At 33.6% G+C, this 22,078-nt stretch overlaps 1 protein-coding gene across 1 annotated transcript; it reads right to left on the reverse strand.

Annotated features, from left to right (window-relative positions):
• Window positions 1–5,280: 5,280 nt before the first annotated feature.
• Window positions 5,281–20,383, reverse strand: LOC131850266 (phenoloxidase-activating factor 2-like). Its single transcript, XM_059200458.1, has 8 exons — window positions 20,152–20,383; window positions 16,982–17,081; window positions 15,483–15,580; window positions 9,520–9,634; window positions 8,753–8,982; window positions 7,309–7,493; window positions 6,392–6,553; window positions 5,281–5,474 (listed from the first exon to the last, which is right to left on the reverse strand). Exons 1-8 carry the CDS (start codon window positions 20,354–20,356, stop codon window positions 5,313–5,315), a joined length of 1,257 nt encoding a protein of 418 aa, XP_059056441.1. The 5' UTR covers window positions 20,357–20,383; the 3' UTR covers window positions 5,281–5,312.
• Window positions 20,384–22,078: the final 1,695 nt, after the last annotated feature.

Genomic DNA, 22,078 nt, shown 5'->3' on the forward strand with positions numbered 1-22,078 from the left:
TCTTGTGATGTACCTGCATTCCGAATGAGTGGTAGAATCAAAATATGACTATTCAAAAGTGTTTGTAATGAGTTTATTTGAATAAAGATTATTTCTATTTCTATTTCTATCGTATACAAACATAAACGTACAAACAAACATACAAAACACCAAACCAATTATAGGTCACCCACACCCCATCGCTTCACTTTACAATTATCTAAATATTAGCTGCGGTTGCAACTAGGGCGACCAATTATCCTGACTGCATTGGGACGTCCCGATTTTCAACATAATAATAATAATAATAATAAAAGGCTCACAATAACTACATATATACACATATATACACACATTGTAGCAATGTACCATGTGGACCTTTTGGAAACCATCGAGATAAATTCCTGGTGAATTTGTCACGATGGGCTAACCGACCTGGCCTCATGTTCATCATCCTCCACTGGTGCCCCCCGAGCGAAAACCGTTAGCGCAAATCCATTATCAACCCTCAAAAAAAAATAAATTACTTGGTTTATTAGTGTTTATATTGAAAATAAAACAATAAATTATTATTGTTTTATATTAAATACGAATTATTATTATTATTATTAAATAATAATAAGATTAATAATAATAATTCGTCCGCAAATTTTTGTCATAATAATCATTTCTTTTATGATGGTCATTGTTTGGTGATATTCACCCGCAATGACAAGTTTAACACCCCATCAAATATAATATATATATATATATATATATATATATATATAAAGAATAATAATAGCCCGTCCTTGTCATCAATATAAAATAACCAACTATATGTTGTGAAATAATAATAATCTAAGGACAATTCACGCAGCGCCATCTAGAACCAAGTTAAGCTAAAGTTTGTGTTATGAAAATGGAGTGACTGTTTGTAATATTGAAATAACCGTTTTTTATTACATACATATGAATATAAATACGGTACATACACCAAAATAACATTTTTTACCTATCTGTCTGTCTGTTTGTTCCGGCTAATCTCTGAAATGGCTGGACCGATTTTTTCGACAGGTACTTCTATTTAAGAAAAAATATTATATTTTAGAAAAATAAACTTAAATTCCACGCGGTCGAGTCGCGGGAACAGCTAGTACATATATATTATACATAGAAAACACGTAAACCGATACAAACAGTCATACTCATGAAAGAACAAGTATTTGTTCCGTGCGAGGAATCGAACCCACGACCATCGGTAATAAGGCGGTGTGCTACATCGCTCAACCACCGAGGCCGTCATATAACACCGAGGTCAATAAACCATAAACACTTCAGTTGATCTTTTGCATTATGCGTGCTAACAGAACAAAATTTACTGTTTAAGATACTATTACGATAACACTAGCTGAGCTCGCGGTATCACTCGCGTGAAATTTATAGCCTGTAAGTTATATTACTGTAAAGTTTCATCAAAATCTGTTCAGTAGTTTTCGAGTGAAAGAGTAACAAACATCCTAAATATCATACTCATAAACTTTCGCGTTTATAATATAAATTAGATTTCTTACTCATCCCGATTTTTATCCATTAAATCCCGAAATAATATTCATGTGAGTTGGCCATCCTACTCGTGACCCACAGGTGCGTTCGTCATTGCAAAAGATCGTGTGATGTTTATCACCTGTCATATATTTATTCACACCCTCCAAAGGTAGGGGTTGGGGGGATTTTTGGTAATAGGTAATATGCCCCATTGCTAGGAACGTGTCATGTCAGATCGACCTCCACGCGGTCTCTCTGAAAAACTATCGTAGTAATTTTCTGATGATTTTGCCGTGATTATGTCCACCATATATAGTACTAGTACTAGCAGTGAAATTTACCTATAGCCTATGTGTTCTTATGTATAAGTTACATTACTGTAAAGTTTCATCAAAATCCGTTCAGTAGTTATTGCATGAAAGAGTAACGAAATATCCATCCATACTCACAAACTTTCGCGTTTATAATATTACTAGCTTTTGCCCGCGGCTTCGCTCGCGTTAATTTATCTCCTTAGGGGTGGAATTTATCAAAATATTTTCTTAGGGGATGCCTACGTCATAGTAGCTTTATGCACGCAGTCTCCCGATGGGTTTAAAATTGACAAAGTTTCATACAAACTTTCATCCCCTATTTTATCCCCTTGGGGGTAGAATTAATCAAAATCCTTTCTTAGCGGATGCCTACGTCATAACATCTACCTGCATGCCAAATTTCAGCCCGATCCGTCCAGTGGTTTGGGCTGTGCGTTGATAGATCACAATGTCAGTCACCTTTGAGTTGTATATATTTAGATGTTCACCCGGGCGAAGCCGGGGCAACTTACATATTTACTTAATTACAATTTAAACTTTGTGTTATAACATATTTACTCACTAAACGATTAGGTACTTGATTGACGAGCGTGCAGTAGTTGTTCATGCTCGGTATAGGTATTCATTTTTTTAGTTTTATTTATATTTTCATTTAATGTTAGACATTGACACCTACGTAAGTAAACAAAATGGCTTTTTTTTGGTTCGGTTTTTTCCTTTTCAGGGAAAGGCAAAAGGACTCAGCCCATACAGCCATTGTCTTCAGTAATATTTTCTTATATTTAAACAAAATGGCTGACAACAAGAATTTTATTTATTATGTTATACGGCTCTGGGTACTAGTTGCGTTTCATGCCAGTACTTTTAGTTTCATTCATTTTATTTCTTCATAACAATTTACATTGTGTTGACTTTTATTACATATCATAATTTATAATTAATTATTTATATGTTAATTATTATTAAATAAGGAAAAGATCAATCTGATAATAATACTTTACATGTTATATACATTACACTTATTTACTTATTCTTAGTTTAATCTATATATAGAATTTGAATTTCATAATAAGATCATTGCTATATTTGGGGTCAAATTACAAAAATACAATTATAGTGGACTAAAAACTTAGGGACTATGTTTTATTAATTCTGTGTGCATTACTATGCATAGAGTTTTTACTAATAAATGTAGGGAAGTGAATCTGTCTGTCTGATTTCTCATTACTGTCACTATTATCAAATGATTATTACTTATTTTTTCTTCATTAATGTTGGTGACACTGGCACATCACTACTCACTCGATCGCCGCTTTTATATGAAAAATATGTATTGTCAAAAAACTATATTGTACGTTCATAATATTATATTAACAAAATAAATTATTTATACAAAATAACTCGTTTTTCCATCGATCAAGCATATCAATTAACTAAAAATAATGTTTACATTGACAACTGTATAAAGTTCAAATCTGAAGAAAGCGTATAACTTTTTCACAACTAATTTGACGATCAAGATATATGATTTTCTAGCTTTTCTAAACCAGTATATTCTTTAAACTTCCCCAAAGCATTCCGGACGAATAAGGAGGTACATCTTATATGTATTTTATTATATATATATATATATATATAATTCTCGTGTCACAATATTAGTCATACTCCTCCAAAATGGCTTGACCGATTTTTATGAAATTAATTAAATAGGCATATCGAGTAGGTCTGAGAATCGGTTACTATTTTTCATATCCCTAAGAGATAAGGTTTGTCCACCCCAAGTTTTATTTTTATTTTGGGCTCAATTTTTTTTTATCTTCTATAATGTTGCATTAAAAATACATACAACCCTCAATTGACACTCATCTTTCACCATACATGCACACTTTTTAAATGACTACTTTAATTTATATAGCAAAACAACATTTGCCGGGACAGCAGCATTTATATGGAAATCCTAACTGTACACGAGAAAATAAAACATTCTGTAAGGCTTACAAGCAAACACTTCAACAGTATAACAACCGTTTAGCCAGAACTATCTTGGACTCCAGGGATTACGTATTCCAACTGAAAAGGTAACATCTGGCTACGATTTAACACAACACATCCTTACTAATATTATATATTCGAAAGTAACTCTGTCTGTGTGCCGCGCTTTCACACCAAAACTACTAAACCGATTTGAATGAAACTTGGTACTCCTGTCTGTCGGGCTTTTACGCCAAAAGTACGGAAGTGATTTGAATGAAGTTTGGTACACAGCTAGTCTAGACCCTGATAAAGGACATAGGTTATTTCTTAATGCCAAAAATGGCTTGAAGGAGATGAAAGGTTGTATGAAAGTTTTCTAATTTTTTAAGCTACGAGCTTGAAACTTATTTTTGACTGTTGATTAAATATAAACATATAACAATTAAAGTTAGTAAAAATTTTACCTTTAAGTGTGTAAAATAAAATAGTAGATGAAAGTTTGTATAGAAATTCGTCTTTTTTGAACGATGAAACTTTTTTTTTTGCTTTTGCGTGTTGGATTTTTTTACTAAATATTTTTCTTTATTTGGTGACGGTCACTATTTCACGCAGACGAAGTCTTGCTACAGCTAGTGTAGTGTGTTTATAAGAAGGACCACACAACTGGATGTACAATATTAATCTGATAAAAGACAATTTGGCAAGACAAGGAAAAACAAAAAAAAACTGCAATATCGAGTACTGAAACACCTTAGTAATAGCTCTATTGAATACCGTTCTATCATTGTTGTGATTGATATCATTGCAATTGAATATTGATTGATGCAAGATTGAAAATAAAAAAAAACAGGTAAGATGTTTAAATTTTTACTAAAATTTTATTATTACATAGATAGATAATTCCTTTATTCACCAGTTACAAACACATAACATACATGAGACATTTATACATGCATTTATTTTTACAGAAAAAATAAATGCATGTATAAAAGAAATAGCGGTGGTTTCATGTGACAGCATAAAGTTACAGATAAATATTACTACAGATTTATCTGTAGCTTTTATATTTATTATCTGTATGCATTATCTGTTGACTCGAGTCACACTAATGGAAATTAATTATACTGTTTTTATATAATATATTTTTTATAGAAATAAATAACCCGGGACAACTAACACAGCGCCATCTAGTCCCACGGCAAGCAGAACTTGTGTTATGGGATTTTTTGTAAATACATACATTATTAACATACATTAACTGTAATTAACATACATTGAAAACACATCATACTCATGAATACAAATGTTTGCACCGTGCGAGGAATCGAACCGGCGATCATCAGAAGTAAAGCGGTGCTAAACCGCTAAACCACCGTGGCCGTCATACAAGAAAAACAGTTTTATAAAAGTTTTATTACAGAATGTGATACGAACACTTAGATATAACAAAACATACATGTACTTATTGTAGAAAAAAAGGAGTTTCTTAGTAATAAATTATAACCTAATTTTTCTGTATCAATAGGTGTAAACGCTGGGATCGAACCCACGACCGACGACCTTGTCGTCAATCCAGTCACGGAGATTCGCGACGTCCACGTAGGCACTAGGGGCAATGTCTGACGAACAGGTAATGGACCACGCCATGATGCCAAACTGCATGTAACGACCTTCTTCGTGCTGAAAATATATTTTAATGATTGATATGCTACACAATTTGTAATTTTTCTGGTTTTTAACAACCTCAGCGCCTGACCATAAGTGACCGTTTAAAAAAAACACAAATTTTTGTAGAAATCACCAATTCCCAGACGATTTACATCGGAAAAATGCAATAGGCCAGGACTTTTATTTGTGTAATAGATGTATAGAGAACGTGTTCCTAAAGGATACACAGCGCGTTTACTTTTTTTTATTTTTTTCGGTCTACTCTAATGCTGTTGGCCGCAGCTGGCCTTTACAGCTTCACCGGACGTTAGGGGGCGAGTACAGATGGCACTCCAAACCCGCGGAAGGACTTATGTAGTGGCTGAAGGCCAACTCCTGCCTGACGGATACGACTTTAGTCTGAGGGCACCGCTAGGGGTTCGAACCTCGGCTCAGGCCGTCGTAATTTCGATCCCCGTTTGAATTGGACGGGGGATCGATCGGAGGGGTGCGCGTTTACTAAGTAGAAAGATGTGTATGGTATACTTTAAAATACACAGTGTTCCAGACACTGTGTGACAAAAAGATACACATGGCGCCTAAGGTGTTAATAATAATAAGAAAGCTGTGAGGTATAATAATAATATCTCAGGACAATTCACACAGCGCCATCTAGTCCCAAGCTAAGTAAAGCTTGTGTTGTGAATGCTGGACAACTGATATAAGTACATATATATATTGTAAATATTATAGATATTATAATCAGTTTCATTATTATTGTCAAGAGCTCCTAGAGCAAGATCAAACTTGAATTATCTTGTATAGGATTTTGGACTATTCTGAGATCTACAAACAATCGCACTCACGAATACTAATGTTTGTATCGTGCGAGGAATCGAACCCGCGACCATCGGATAGTAAAGCGATATGATATACCATAAGAAAAATACCTGTATTGGACAAACTAAAGGCGCTCCTGCGTCTTGGGAGCAGGTGCTACGTTCTTCACCGCCGGCGCACATGAATGAGGAATGAAGAATGAACCTACGACCCAGTCTGGTCTTACGTAGCTGTGTCTGGCACGTGTCATGGTCAACTACTGGGACTTGAACCTGGGAATGTAAGGATGTAATTACTTATCCAGAAAGTGGCATGGTATATAGCTTATTAGAGGTCCATTAGAATGCCCTGATTGTTTCTATTGATAATTATAATTATCATGCATTACCTGGAAGAAATTGCTATTTAACGATATGGCCGCCAATTGTTACCTCTACATTGTAATTGTTGTTTTTTATATTTGGTGTTACATATCTAAATATATATAACTCAAAGGTGACTGACATAGTGATCTATCAACGCACAGCCTAAACCACTGGACGGATCGGGCTGAAATTTGGCATGCAGGTAGATGTTATGACGTAGGCATCCGCTGAGAAAGGATTTTCATTAATTCTACCCCCAAGGGGACCCACTTAAAAAATCATTCTCATGAATACAATTTTACAATGTACCGTGCGAGGAATCGAACCCGCGATGATCGGAAGTAAAGCAGTGTGCTAAACCGCTAGATCGCCGAGGTCGTCGATTGCTTGATTATTTTATTTTATTATTTACTAACTGTACCCGCGTGGATTTTAACTTTATTTTTCTAAAATAAAAGTAGCCGACCGATTTTGACGGGATTTTTTTTGGCAGGTAGCTTTTGTAATAAGGAGTAACTTAGGCTACTTTTATTTTAGAGAAGTAAAGTAAAATTCCACGCGGACGAAGTCGCGGGAACAGCTAGTCATCTATAAAAATAAATACGGGACTAGTAGACTGAAATAAATAAATAAAAAAAAACAGTTCATAAAGTAATACTGACTTTCTTTAATATGACCTGGTAGGTCCCCTCCTTCCCATACTTGTCCTTGCCCCACCCTGCAGACAAGCACCTGGTGCCGGCTTCAGCACGAAGGTTGCTTGGTGGCAGACATGCTACACCGACATTTGGGACTAACTCCATTGGTGCTGACAGAAATAGCACGGCGATGTTGTAGAATAGAGACTCTACAAATTTTAAAAAATGTAAATGACGTTTGTTTTATATTAACTTGGATCAAAAGGGCTCGGGCTAGAGCCGTAAAATGTATAAAATAAAAATACAAAATTGATTAGCAAACTTCCAGCGTCTGTTCTAAAGCAGCCTGAAATAATTAATTAATTCAAATGTCATATAAAATGCTTTCTCTGTAAAAATGCTTATTATAAAATAGAAGAGTTTGTAAGTGATAGTAATGCTTTTGTAGAAAAAAACTCGTAAGTAGTATAGTAAGTTATAATTCATAACGCTGACGCTATGAATTATAACTTACTATACTACTGCTACTCGCCTCGACTTAGCACGGGTATTATTTCTTATTAATATTATAAATGAGAAAGTAACTCGGTCTGTCTGTCTCGCTTTCACGTCAAAACTACTGAACCGAACGGAAATTAGGTACACAGATAGTCTAGGCCCTGAGAAAGGACATAGGCTACTTTTGAATGCGAAAAAAGGGTTGTAAGAGGTTGAAAGTGGGGATGAAAGATGGTTTGATAGAATCGTTTTTGAAGCTAAAAGCTTGAATCTTATTTTTGGGACTGTTGATTAAATATGAATAAATATGACGTTCAAAGTTTTTAAAAAAATTACCCTTAAGGGGGATGAAAGTTAGTAGATAATAAAATGGATGAAAGTTTTTACATCCGAATAGCATATCTAAATATATGTATATAAGTCAAAGGTGACTGACTGACAGTGATCTATCAACGCACAGCCCAAACCACTGGACGGATCGGGCTGAAATTTGGCATGCAGGTAGATGTTATGACGTAGACATCCGCTAAGAAAGGATTGTGATTCATTCTACCCCCAAAGGGATAAAATAGGGGATGAAAGTTTATATGAAACTTTGTCAGTTTTGGCCTCAGCCCGATCGGTGGCTGAGACTTTGCATTCATTTGCATTGCATTGCTATTGTATTATATATATACCTTCCTTTTGCTACCTATTATAAAAACCGCTTCAAAATCCGTTGCGTAGTTTTGTACATTTAGCCGCCGTACATTATTAAATACGTACTTATTATACATAGAAAACACCCAGAATAAATGAATTGTGAATGAATGAATGAATGAATTATGAAAATGTCTATTTGAATTTTTTTTGTAAATAAACATACATAGAAAACACCCAGAATAAATGAATTGTGAATGAATGAATGAATGAATTATGAAAATGTCTATTTAAATAAACATGCAATAAAAAATAACAAATAATGACATACTTTTGTTATAATCTTTATGAATTTCCACCTTCTCCACGTCCCGATCCTGGTGAGGGTATATTTCTTTAGTGGTCTGCGTATCCCATTCACCAGCCCTGACGATCAGTTTCTGATCAGTCGCGACGAAGTTTGCCCCAGTCAGTACAACTTGAGGATGAATGAGAGAGCCAGCTTCTATGTATGTCTCTTTCTTTTGACCTTCTGGAATCTTCTCGTCTACTGGCTCTATCCTGATGATATAGTAATTTTTGAGTGTAGCCCTATATCTTACTAATATTATAAATGCGAAAGATTGTGAGTAGGGGTGCATGTTTGTTACTCTTTCACTGAACGCGGATTTTGATGAAAACTACTGAACGGATTTTGATGAAACCTCTTATGTAGGCGTAAGTTAGAATATAACATTGTTTTATTATTTTTTTAATTGATATTTCAATATCACAGGATACATAGATCTAAGTTAAGTTGTATGCTTATTACCACAATAAGTAAATGAGTGGACTTATATGCTTATCTGTTCCGTGTTTGTGGTATTCTAAATTTAAATATGCATAGTATAAATATGGTATTACTAATTATGAAGACAATAGCTGTATGGGCTGAGTTCTTTTGTCTTACCCTGAGATGGGAAAAAAATAACCAAAAAATACTATGGTATTGCCACAGATAAGATATTACATAATATTACTGATACTATGTATATTTAAATTTAGAATATGCTATTCTAATGTGATATTCTAAATTCAAATGTAATATTTTTTACAGACTTGATTATAGCCACCATCCAAGGAAACTCGCCAAACTGCGCTTCTTCCTGGTTACTATTCAAAGTTATTCGGAATCCGACACCGTCTTTGTTGTACATGCCGCACTTTGTTTCCAGTTCCTGTAGAAAAAAAAAAAACATTACAATCATAGATTGTGGATTATTGGTAATTTCATATCTAATCACTACATAGTAATAAAACAAAGTCACTGTCGCTGTCTGTCCGTCCCTATGCTTAAATCTTTAAAATTACAGAGCGGATTTTCAAGCAGTTTTTTTTAGTAGATAGAGTGATTCAAGAGGAAGGTTTATATATATAATACATGCACGCCCGTGCGAAGCCGGGGTGGGTAGCTAGTACACATAGAAAATTCTCGTGTCACAGATTTTGTGTTTATAATTCTCCGTAACGGCTTGACCGATTTTGATGAAATTTTATATATATTCCGTTGGTCTGAGAATAGGTTTATAACTAATTGTTATACCACTAAGTGTTAAGGGTGTCTCACCCTAAAAAAAATTTTTTAAATTTTTCGACCAAATTTTTAATATTTATTTTTTTAATATATGTCATTATACATACAACCCTATATTTTCACCCTTCTATCACCAACCCCTATTTATGCCGTTATTAATTTATATGGCAAAACAACGTTTACTTCATACTTTCACTTATCTATTTTATAGTATACTATATAAGAAATGTAAAAATATGTCTATCTGTATGTTTTAGTTTGATAGTTTACGACTAAACGGCTGAATAACCAGATTTGAATTCCCTACCTTTTAGATGTAAGTCTGCCTACTAAACCTACAGATCAGGATTTCTTTAATCATATTTCGACGGCCTCTGTGGTTTACCAGTGTAGCACTGCACTTTACTTCCAACGGTCGCGGGTTCGATTCATCGCACGGTACAAACAGTATCGGTTTGGATGTTTTCTATGTATATCATTTTTACCCATAACGCAATCTCTGCTTACCTTAGTACTGAGTTAAGTAGTATGAATTGTCCCTGGGTATTATTATTATTAACTAGCTGCGCCCCCGGTTTCATCCGAGTGAAATTTATAGTGCCTATATATTATTCTGATGCATAAGCTATATTATTGTAAAGTTTCATCAAAATCCGTTCAGTAGTTTTTGAGCGAAAGAGTAACAAACATTCATACTTACAAACTTTACGCGTTTTGACATTTTTAAAAAAGGAAGAATTTTTGTTGTATTATTATTTTTATTGTTTGGATGTTGTACCTCGGTATTCTCATCTTATCTTGGGACTGGAGGCGTTGTGTTAATTGTCCAGGAATTTTAATAAAGTCGTATATATCGCTGATTAAATGCCAAAGAGCCACATGACGAAGAAGAAATGAGGATCCGGGGTAACTGTGTGATTACTGATTAGGTTAGATATTTTTAAACGTATTACCAAACGACGTTTACTTAGATGTCAGAGTTTACTAAAGGAAAGTTATATAATATTACTTTGTATAGAGAAGTAGTGCTGAACTATAATTCATTGTATTTTATACAAATCAATATATTACATAATATTACGCGAACGGTAAATATTACAGGAGAGCTCATCAAAATGTTCATTGTGATATTTTTACTTTTTTTACGAATATTTGCTCTAGAATTATGGGTGTCTTTTTTTAATATAAAAATTATACCGATTTATCTACCTGTTTACTTTTAGAACTTATTTTTGGAAAAAAAAATAAGTTTGTTTTTTTATGCGTTGTGGCCCTTTGGCATTTAATCTGCGATATGTTTATGCAAATCGATTTATTTGATACAATATCTTTGAGGAAAATGAATTTAAAGTCATATATTAGCACCGTATTATGCAAATTAGTGCCTGACTTGTTTATTTACCTCAAGAATCCAGTTCATAATTATTCCCAGCGCGTCTTTAGATATAACCAGTTCTCTTACTACTTTGCAAGTGTTTAAAAAATGCGCACTTTGTTTTTTTTTAACTATTCGTATACTGGCCCGCAGCTGGCCTTTACAGCTTCACCGAACGATAGGAGCGAGTGCAGATGCACTCCAAACCAAAGGAAAGACTTATGGATCGGCTGGAGACCAACTCCAGCCTGACGGATACGACTTTAGTGTGTGGGCACCGCTAGGGGTCCCACCGATCCCCGTTTGAATTGGACGGGGCATTGATCGAATGGGACATTATTAGCGAGGTAGATCATTATACTTATTTCTGCTGCCAAATAATTTGCGTTGTATATACGATTCGGTTTAAAGAGTGAACAGATCAAGAGGCATGCAGGCAAGAAAATTGCCTGTTAACCTTTTTAAAAAATAAGGCGTTCCCTATTTGAGTTAGAATAAGAGAGTACTATTCAAATAGCTATATAAAGTAGAATAAAGAAGAAATATTATTCATATTATTAACCGGGTCTTAATACGAATCTTTTTATGGCAATTATTCGTGTTAAGACCCGGTTATTAATATATATACAATACTAGCTTTATGCATGCAAAGTCTTAGCCCGATCGGTTTAAAATTGACAAAGTTTCATACAAACTTTCATCCCCTATTTTATCCCCTTGGGGGTATAATTAATCAAAATCCTTTCTTAGCGGATGTCTACGTCATAACATCTGTCTGCATGCCAAATATTCATCCCGATCCGTCCAGAGGTTTGGGCTGTGCGATACAAATACATAGATATTTTTTTTTGATAGATACAAACTATGTCAGTCACCTTTGAGTTATATACATACATAAATATATATATATATATATATATATATATATATATATAAAATATAATATTTCTCCTGTATTCTACATAATAGTATTCTTTTATTCTAACACATATGTGTTATAATAAAAGGGAAATAATATAAGGAACACTTTATTTTTTAATATAAAAAATGTATATTAAACACGAAAGAGAAGAAATAATCTTTATTCAAATAAACTTCAATAAATAAATAACCCTGGACAATTAACACAGAGCCTGCTAGTCCCACGATAAGCAGAGCTTGTATTGCGGGTACTAGGTTCTGACATAGTTTTTTTTGTAAATATATATATAATATACATAGATAAAAAGCTAACAACGAATAACTTAATCTCGCTGAATAAAGGTACACGAGGGTTCCCACCCTTGGTAAGTTTAACAGTTTTTTATTATTCTGCCCATGAGTAGGCGTGCAAATTTAAATGTTTAATTCAAGTACTTCTGAATAGTAATATAAAATTTATTTATTCTACCGCTCATTTGGAGAGCAATCTCATCACAAGAACGAGCAAAAAATTTCATTGCATGTTGCTCTTTTAAATAAATGTTGCTCAGCATTACATATTTAGGATTTTGTGTGAATAATGTAATAATAATCTCAGAACAATTCACACAGCACATCTAGACCCAAGTTAAGCTAGTTAAAGCTTGTGTTATGGGTACTAGATAACTGATATAAACACTTACATTTTCTTTTGTAAATACATTTCAGTTGCATACCAAAGTTGATCCAATAGGAAGCAATTATAGAGAAGGTTTTATTTATTATTTTATTAGGACTAACAAACAGTAATACAATATTATTATGTACAATATGAGCAGCCCCGGGCACCTAATTACCCCTAGACTAGGACCGGTGCCCGGGTGGCAATTCTGGTTCGATTAATCCGAATTTGGCAGATGAATAAACTCATCATTAACGCGTCTCTGACAACTTGACCACTGGGACGTCAAGAAAATTGTTTATGTTCAATGTATTTGAAAATGCCACAATAATTAACAACAATACTAATTGAACAAATTGTATGTTAATATGTAGGTATATATTAAAAATGTTAGCCGCTATTTAGGGGGTGGAATTTTCTATTTGTGCCCCGCCTTGAAGAAATGAAAAACCGGGGTAACTGTGTGATTAGGTTAGATATTTTTAAAAGTATTACCAAACGACGTTTATCAGAGTTTACTAAAGGAAATTTATAGGAGTCATTGCGAGAGTGTTTTAAGGAATCAATATCCTCACCGTTGCTTCTCAATACATTTATGAAAATATCATCTATGCCAGGAAGAATATAGACAGTTTCAAAAGAGTTAGTGATTGCACCAATAAAAACTGACGTAACAATAACAAACTGATTTTATCTAAATGTCGTTTGGCTAAAGTTAGTAATTCGTTTTATGGCAATTGCGTAAGGTTTTACAATAAAATACCTGAGTCTGTTATAAATCTGCCAGAAAAAAGATTTAAATGTCAAATAAAACAATTCCTTTGCGAAAAAGCTTACTATAAAATTGAAGAATAACGATAATAATGTTTTTTAAATCCATAGCACTGACAATATTATCTGATTACACAAATAATGAGTGCGTAGCGATTTCTATGTTGATTATCGCATGCCTCTTACTTGTTATACTGTAATTATTTATATAAAAAACATCTATTAAAAAGAGCAACACACAAGTTTCTTGCTCATTCTTCTTGTGATGAATCGGCATTTCCGAAGTGGTAGAATCAAAATATGACTATTCAAAAGTGCTTGTAATGAGTTTATTTGAATAAAGATTATTTCTATTTCTATTTCTATATGATATTGCTTTGTCTAGAGAAGTAGAGCTGAACATTAATTTATTGTATTTTATACAAATCGATATAAAATTACAATAGATAGACGTAATACAACTGATATATTGACAAGTAATTGACCTTAGATATGAAAGCGTATAATAAAAAAAGAATGACTAAATATAAAAAGCTGATTACTATTGATTATATATTATATACTATTGGTTGAGAAAGTTGATTAATAGTCCACTAAAATTTTAAATAAAACATGATTTGACATGAGTTTTTGCGCAATATAAAAATTAAGTCCCCAAATAAATGAGTAATAATATTCAAAAAGAAATTTTCATTTAAGTTCACATTAAGTTCACGGGATCTTCTTCAGTCGTTCACTCTTGGCAGAGTGGTCGTGGCTTTCATGATGGTATATTTTGTGATATGGTATCGTTGTGGCGAAAGAGCTCCTTACAATTTGTCTCCACCTGGTACGGTTTTTGGCTGCACGAGAACATTCTACCATGGACTGCTGTGTGGCCGTTCTTATACTGTCAGTCCATCTCGTTGGTGATCGACCCCGAGAACGTCTGCCCTCAACCGAACTTGGATAATTAGCCGCTCCATACAGTGTTCGTTTTTGACCAAAAATATCGACGATAATCTCTCTCTGATATTGAGTTCGTTAAGGATGGAAACATTGGTTCGACGAGCAGTCCAAGGTATACGCAAATCGCCGCCAGCACCACATCTCGAGGGCATCAATTTTCCTGCGTTCTTGCATCCTCACTGTCCAAGTCTCTGCAATAAAGGAAAATTGGAAAAACTAGTGTTTTCATTAAGTGCATTTTAGTGTTCTTGGTGATATTACGGTTTTTCCATATCTTCTGCAACTTGGTCACGGCTGTTCTCGTGATAGCGCATCTCCTTCTTATCTCGTCCTGACATCCGCCTGTATTAGTGATTGTGGAACCGAGATATACATAACTTGATACAACTTCACAGTTTCCAATTGTCGATATATCAGGTCTGTTCTGTCCAGCTCTATCCACAATCATCATCTTTATACAAGTTCACGGGATAGTAATGAAAAATTAAAAAAAGGATCGAAGAACGCTTTTTTTTCAATATAACTCGATAATGGTATAAAATATGAAAAAATGTTTTAAATAAAAGTTGTAGAGAATAAAACTCTGCACAAAACAGGTCCTTATCATTTTTTCATTATCTGCTTCTGTTTAGCCACAAAAATTAAAAAAATAACATTAAATTTAGTGGATCGATCGGAGGTGGTAAAAAATATTAAGTGTTGAAATTGTAATAGTTTATTATTTAAGACAAAAATGATATTAGGTCTTTATATACTAAAGTTGAATAGATTATTATATTTTCTTAAGTAGGTGATAAATATATAAGTTTACTGTTCCTTTTTGACAGGCGCCGCTGTGACGGGATCTGGTAACAAATTGGCGGGCTCGCAGCAAACATCTAAGTATGACTCACACTCATCATCAGGTACACTATAAAAGAATATTATATGTTACAAATATGTCACAAGTACCCTCGTCCAAGTCCTGAAATTACAACTACTACAACCCAATTTCACCAAAGAAACTAATTGCGTTTAGATCGAACTAAACTCAGTTCAAACGTTTAAACGAGCTTAAAGCTTTATTTTTACAATCTGACCTTAGTTTTCGCAAAATTTTTTTACAAATTCTGAACGCCCGATTTTTCTTAAAAGAGTTTAAACCAGCTATCACTTATCGAATAGTCATCACTGAAATGTTTGACAATATAATTAACAGTAGTGTAAAAATATCCTCAATAAAATAAATTGTTTATAGGTAAAGGTTGTTTTTATATATTTTGTAGTCAACAGTACTCATTAAATTAAAAACTAAATAACTTATCCAAATAAAATCCTTGAATTTCAAATATTTCTTAAAATTTGTTTAATTAAATTACCAATTGCATCAATTATTAATTTAAGAACGTGCAACACTGAACGAATAAAAAAAAAATTGGTTTTGGTAAACGCGATCTATATAATGCTGGTGAATTCCATTTACAGTAAAACGAGATCAACTTCGATCGAACTAGTTTACGCTGAACTTAGTTTGTGACCGGTGCGATTGTGACCAGCTGTCACAGAAGGGGCAGAGGAAGAGGGCCTCCTCTGCCCCTTCTGTCACAACTGGATACCGTAATTATAAAACATGTAACACCATCAGATGGGTCGTATACTTAATTGCCACATTTGTAATATAAAACTAATAAAATTGTATGCATCGGATAGGTCTGAGAATTGGCCAACATTTTTCATACCCCTTAATGATAAGGGTGGCCCACCCCTGATTATTGTTTAAAATTTTATTGAACAAAATGAATTTTTAGTTATTTTATAATTTAAATATATCATTGAAAAATTAATGTAACTTCAAATTTTCACCCTTTTGCGATGAGCCCCTGTTTTTATAGCGATTTTAGTACTAAAACTTTTATGGCAAAACAACGTTTGCTGGGTCAGCTATTATTGGTGAAGTTTTCTCGAGAGACTACAGCATGGAACTTTCAAGAAGGGTATACTAAGGTTTCATAAGGGTCGGCAACGACACCCCTGGTGTTTCAGGCGTCCATAGGCTACGGTAACCGTTTACCATCAGACGGGCCGTATGCTTGTTTGCCACCTTCCGATTGATCCCCTGTCCAATGCAAACGGGGATCGAAATTACGACGGACTGAGTCAGAGACCGCTCCATAAGTAGTTACTTTGGTTTGGAGTACCATCTGTACTCGCCGCCTATTGTCCGGTGAAGCTGTAAAGGCCAGCTGCGACCAACAGCATTAGAGTAGTCCGAAAAAAAAATTACAGTAGTACAAAAAAATATTATTATAAAAAGGAGTTTTAGTCGACTCACTGTATGTCTATCTGTGCCTCGTAGACTTCGGCGGGATAATTGCATTTGTAGTAATGTTCGCAGGTCCCCGGATTGCCTTGGATCGTGCACGCCTTGTGTTCTGTCAATACATTAATTATTTGATGTATGTAATGCATATGTAAGTATATATGGTATGTAAATTAAAAAAAAAAAGCACCTATCCGTCTATATGTTCTTGCTAATCTCTGAAACGGCTGCACCTATTTTGACGGGACCATCACTAGCAGATGACAAGCTAATGTTATAAGGAGTAACTTAAGCTATTTTCATTTTAGAAGTTAAATTCCACACGGGCGAAGTTGTGGGTTACAAATTTAAAATCAAAGTCAAAATTAAAAAAATATTTAGAAATAGATTATCTTATTTGATGGAACGACAGATTTATTTATTTATTTATAATTGCACATGCGTATACATAAATTTACATATGATAAATTAACAATACACATGGACTCTGTTTAAAGAGTATGGCAATTTCGTAGATGACTCATTCCAATAATAAAATTTAAAATTTAGATCTGTTGTAGTGTCCAGTTAGCTCCTATAGTACGTCTGTTAAAAATTCTTTTACTGTTAAAAAGTTGTTTAAGCCTTTTTTTAAATAAATTAATTTTACTGATTTTATTATATATTTTGTTATAAACATTTCGCGCATGATTTTTACCTTTAAATCTCCAATATATAAATAGACGGTAAAGTTAATAAATTTTTTAAGTTCTTTATTTTTGGTTGATTTTTCCTTTAAATGCATTGGAAAATAAGTTTTTATGGTTATCAATGGGATAGAGTAGGGCGCGGCATATTGAAACGGATGGCCGGATAAAGCACCGGGATTATTTTTAAAATAAAAAAAAAATATGTAAAAAATGGTACGTAATTTAGTTTTTTAATTTATAAAAATGCAAAATTGAACGGATGAAAATTGAAATTATTATTTAGAATCCGATCCGGTCACTATCCATCAAGAAAGTACGGATATTTTATAATATGTATTATTTTAAAGTTATTACGTAAATGTTTATAAACCATAATGCGCCGCTTACTAACTTCTCTGTTTGCCTTATGGTTGACTGGTATAAAACGCCCTTAGGTGTTAAGTTCGCCATATGTACACTTATATATTGTATTTGTGCATTAAAGTTTAAATAAATAAATATTTAATGAAAAAGGAGAATTCACCCAGAGATTGTGTTGTGTGTCAAAAAGTCGAAGATGTCCAGCACCTCTTGATGGAATGTGATAGGAATAGAGTAGAGAGGGAACTATTTATTAAAGATTTTAAAATCAATAAATTTGATGTGGGTACTATTCAGAGCATACTACATGCTACGGATATTATCTGCGTTTGTGTGCGCTCATAAAAGCAACTTAATAAATAGATCCCTCGCAGTTGGCAATTATTTTTTAATGTTTACTATTTTTATGAATTGTTCCGATTAGTTTGCAATAATGGGGTTGACATGTCTGAAAGCAAATACCCCAAAATAAATTTAGGTTTTAATTTATATAATAATAATAAAACTCTTCATTGTGCATAAAATAAACAAATAATTACAAAAAGGAAATAAAAAAAAAGAAGGATATGCAAACAAAAGGCGGCCTTATCGCTTAAAGCAATCTCTTACAGACAACAGGCAATTTGACAACAACAAGCAATCTCTTATATATATTAATAAACTAAATTAATTTATAAAAAAATTTGAGAGTCGGCGATTTTTTGAATTGCGTATTATATCCTTTTAAATATTGGAACAGATTAAAACAAAATAACATTTAAAAAATGCACCGGTTGAGTCTTTTGTCAGTTCTTCTCAACTGGAATAGCTAGCCGAACTGGACGGTAGGGATTGGGGTAATAATATTTATTTATTTATACCTATATTTATATTACTTCCGTGCTAAAATGACAATGTAAAAGAGTGGCGAATTTAACGCCTTACGGCATTTTCTACCAGTCAGTCGCAGGTTGTGCAGAGATTTTTTTTATTATACTAGCTGTCCCGGTAAACGTTGTTTTGCCTTAATAAAAAAAAATTAGGGGTGGACTACCCCTAACATTTAGGGGGATGAAAAATAGATGTTGGCCGATTCTCAGACCTACTCAATACGCTCACAGAATTTCATGAGAATCGGTCAAGCCATTTCGGAGTAGTATGGGAACGAAAACTGTGACACGAGAATTTTATATTTAAGATTTATTTTATTAACACAATGTAAACTTACAGCTAATTGCCAACACGTTTATATCGAAAAACTATTTATACTACTTAAAATTATACGATGATAAAAATATTCTTATTTTATTAGTTATGGAAGGCAAGGCTTCTAGTGGTTTAGCGCACGGCCTTACTCCCGATGGCCGCGGCTTCGATTCCCCGAACGTCACAAACATTTGTATTTATGTATATGATTGTTTGTATCGGTGTTTTGTATGTATAATAGGTATGTATTTACGAAAATAAAAATCTATGTATTTGCATCAGTTATCTAGTACCCATAACACAAGCTTTAACTAGCTTAACTTGGAACTAGATGGCGCTTGTTGGCGTTGATAAATCATTTTGCGTTTTAGTTTAATAGTTGATAATGCTCCTAGATGGGACTTTAATGCCGTTGGGGCAGTAAAGTCCTCGAGTGGCGACCACGGAACGGAAGGCCTCCAGCAAGGTGGACCCACGATCTGGTCAAGATCGCTGGAAGACATTGGATGCGAGCAGCGCGGACCGATCGTCGTGGAGATCTTTGGGGGAGGCCTATGTCCAGCAGTGGACGTCTTCCGGGCTGCGATGATGATGATGATGATGAATGCTCCTAGATACTTCACTAAGCATAATAATAATAATAATCTCAAGACAATTCACACAGCGCCATCTAGACCCAAATTAAGCTAAATAAAGCTTGTGTTATGGGTACTAGACAACTGATACAAATACATAGATATATTTTTTTTTCGTAAATACATACATATAATACTATGTATAATATATAACACCCAGACCGACACAAACAATCATACTCATGAATACAAATGTATGTGCCGTGCGAGGAATCGAACCCGCGACCATCGGACGTAAAGCGGTGTGCTAAACCACTAGACCACCGAGGTCGTCAAAATAGTTATAAAGATATGTTAATCGTTTGGGGTCTACCTTCTGGGGCCTTTGTAGTCGTTGGAGGTGTTGGTCTCGGGGTTCTTTTCACAAATGGCGTGGAGCTGGTACCAGATCCGCTTCCTTTTGGTTCATCAAATATACCTGATGTGATTGCATCAATTTCGGCAGATGTAAGATTAGTTGGGCTTGCATAGGTATAGGCCGTCGATAGTAATACAGTCATTACAAGAAGCTTGTACATCTAGGAGAAGAGAAAATATCAATAACTCATGATCCGTAAATCAAAACAAATCAGGTAGTAGACAGCTTCAGTGGTTCAGGGGTTTAACACACCACTTTACTTACGATTTTTTTAAATTATTTTACTTCCGCCCGTACATCATCATTGCCTTGCCTTTATCCCATTATTTGTGGTCGGCGCAGTATGTCATTCTCTTCCACTGCTCTCTATCGGTCGTCATATCTGAACATACTCTTCTTTTATTCAAATCATCTTTCACACAATCCATCCATCTTTTCTTAGGGCGTCCCCTCCCTTTACATCCATCCACATTCATATTATACACTTTCCATAAGACTTACTTCCGTCCGTACATATAATTAAAATTGGAATCTGTTTGTAATATTGAAATAACCGTTTTTACTACATGCATATGAATAGAAATACGGTACATAGAAATAAATAAACTTAATAAGCACTTTACACATACACTAAAACAACATTTTTCAATTTTTGTCTGTCTGTCTGTCTGTTTGTTCCGGCTCTGAAATGGCGGGACCGATTTTGACGGGACTTTTATTGGCAGGTAGCTGATGTAATTAAGAGTAACTTAGGGTACTTTTATTTATTTTTCTATCTATTTCTATTCTATTTATTTTCCTTTATTTTAGAAAAATAAAGTTAAATTCCACGCGGACTAAGTCGCGAGTACAGCTAGTTGTAAATAAAATGGCTTTTAAAAAAGAAAAGTAATTCAATTGAACTGGACGATAGGGAAAAAACTATAATATAAAAAAATTGACTTTCATAAGCTGCTAAAATGTCCTAAATGAATAAATGAGTTTTGAATTTGCATTTGATGGTCGCGAGTTCAATTCCTCGCACGGAATCGGACACGGAATCATACTCATGCATACAAACATTTGTATTTATGAGTATGATTTTTATGCATTTAAAAATATATATATATAGGTATTTATATCAGTTGTCTAGTACCCATAACACAAGCTCTGCTTAACATGGGACTAGATAGCGCTGTGTTAATTTTCCAGGGTTTTACTGTTATCAAATTTAATCAAAACATCTTTACACTATATTCACCATCAGCTTATTGTCTAGTAACAAAATAAAATTATATTATTTATATTATTAACCGGGTCTTAACACTCTTAACTTATATGTAAATTATAATCCCTGTTACAAAATAAGGATTTGTTAAATATCCCACTTTGAATATTGTCTCATTATTATAGCTGTTTGGGTTTGTTCCGTTGCTTTTAAAAAGGTAAAATAACTTGGTGCAAAATATATTGACATAAAATAAAAAGGATATAATATTATAGAGTCCAGAAGGGAACTGTAGAGAATATATATATATATATATATATATATATATATATATATATATATATATGTATATTGTCATATTTATTACTGAAATACATTATAAAAGTTTTTTTAAAGTGATGTAATGGTTGGAAGTACCTACAGTACAAGTATATTTAAAGCTTCAAAATAAATAATTATATTGATTACAGTTTTCATTGTTATTATAGACGATTCCCTAATTAAACAAGTTAATAAGGATTCATCTCGAAATCATTCCGAACTGTCGATAGATTCGAGAGTCTGTAATAGACCTACGTGAATAAAGATATTTTGAACTCTGAAAAATAATATATATTAAACACAAAAGTTTTAAAATATCTAAAACAAAATTAATATACGCACTTTTCCTGGTTA

Source organism: Achroia grisella, unplaced genomic scaffold (assembly GCF_030625045.1).
Source record: "Achroia grisella isolate CSIRO2021 unplaced genomic scaffold, CSIRO_AGI_Agris_v1 utg719, whole genome shotgun sequence".
In the NCBI taxonomy this organism is placed as follows: Eukaryota; Metazoa; Arthropoda; class Insecta; order Lepidoptera; family Pyralidae; genus Achroia; species Achroia grisella.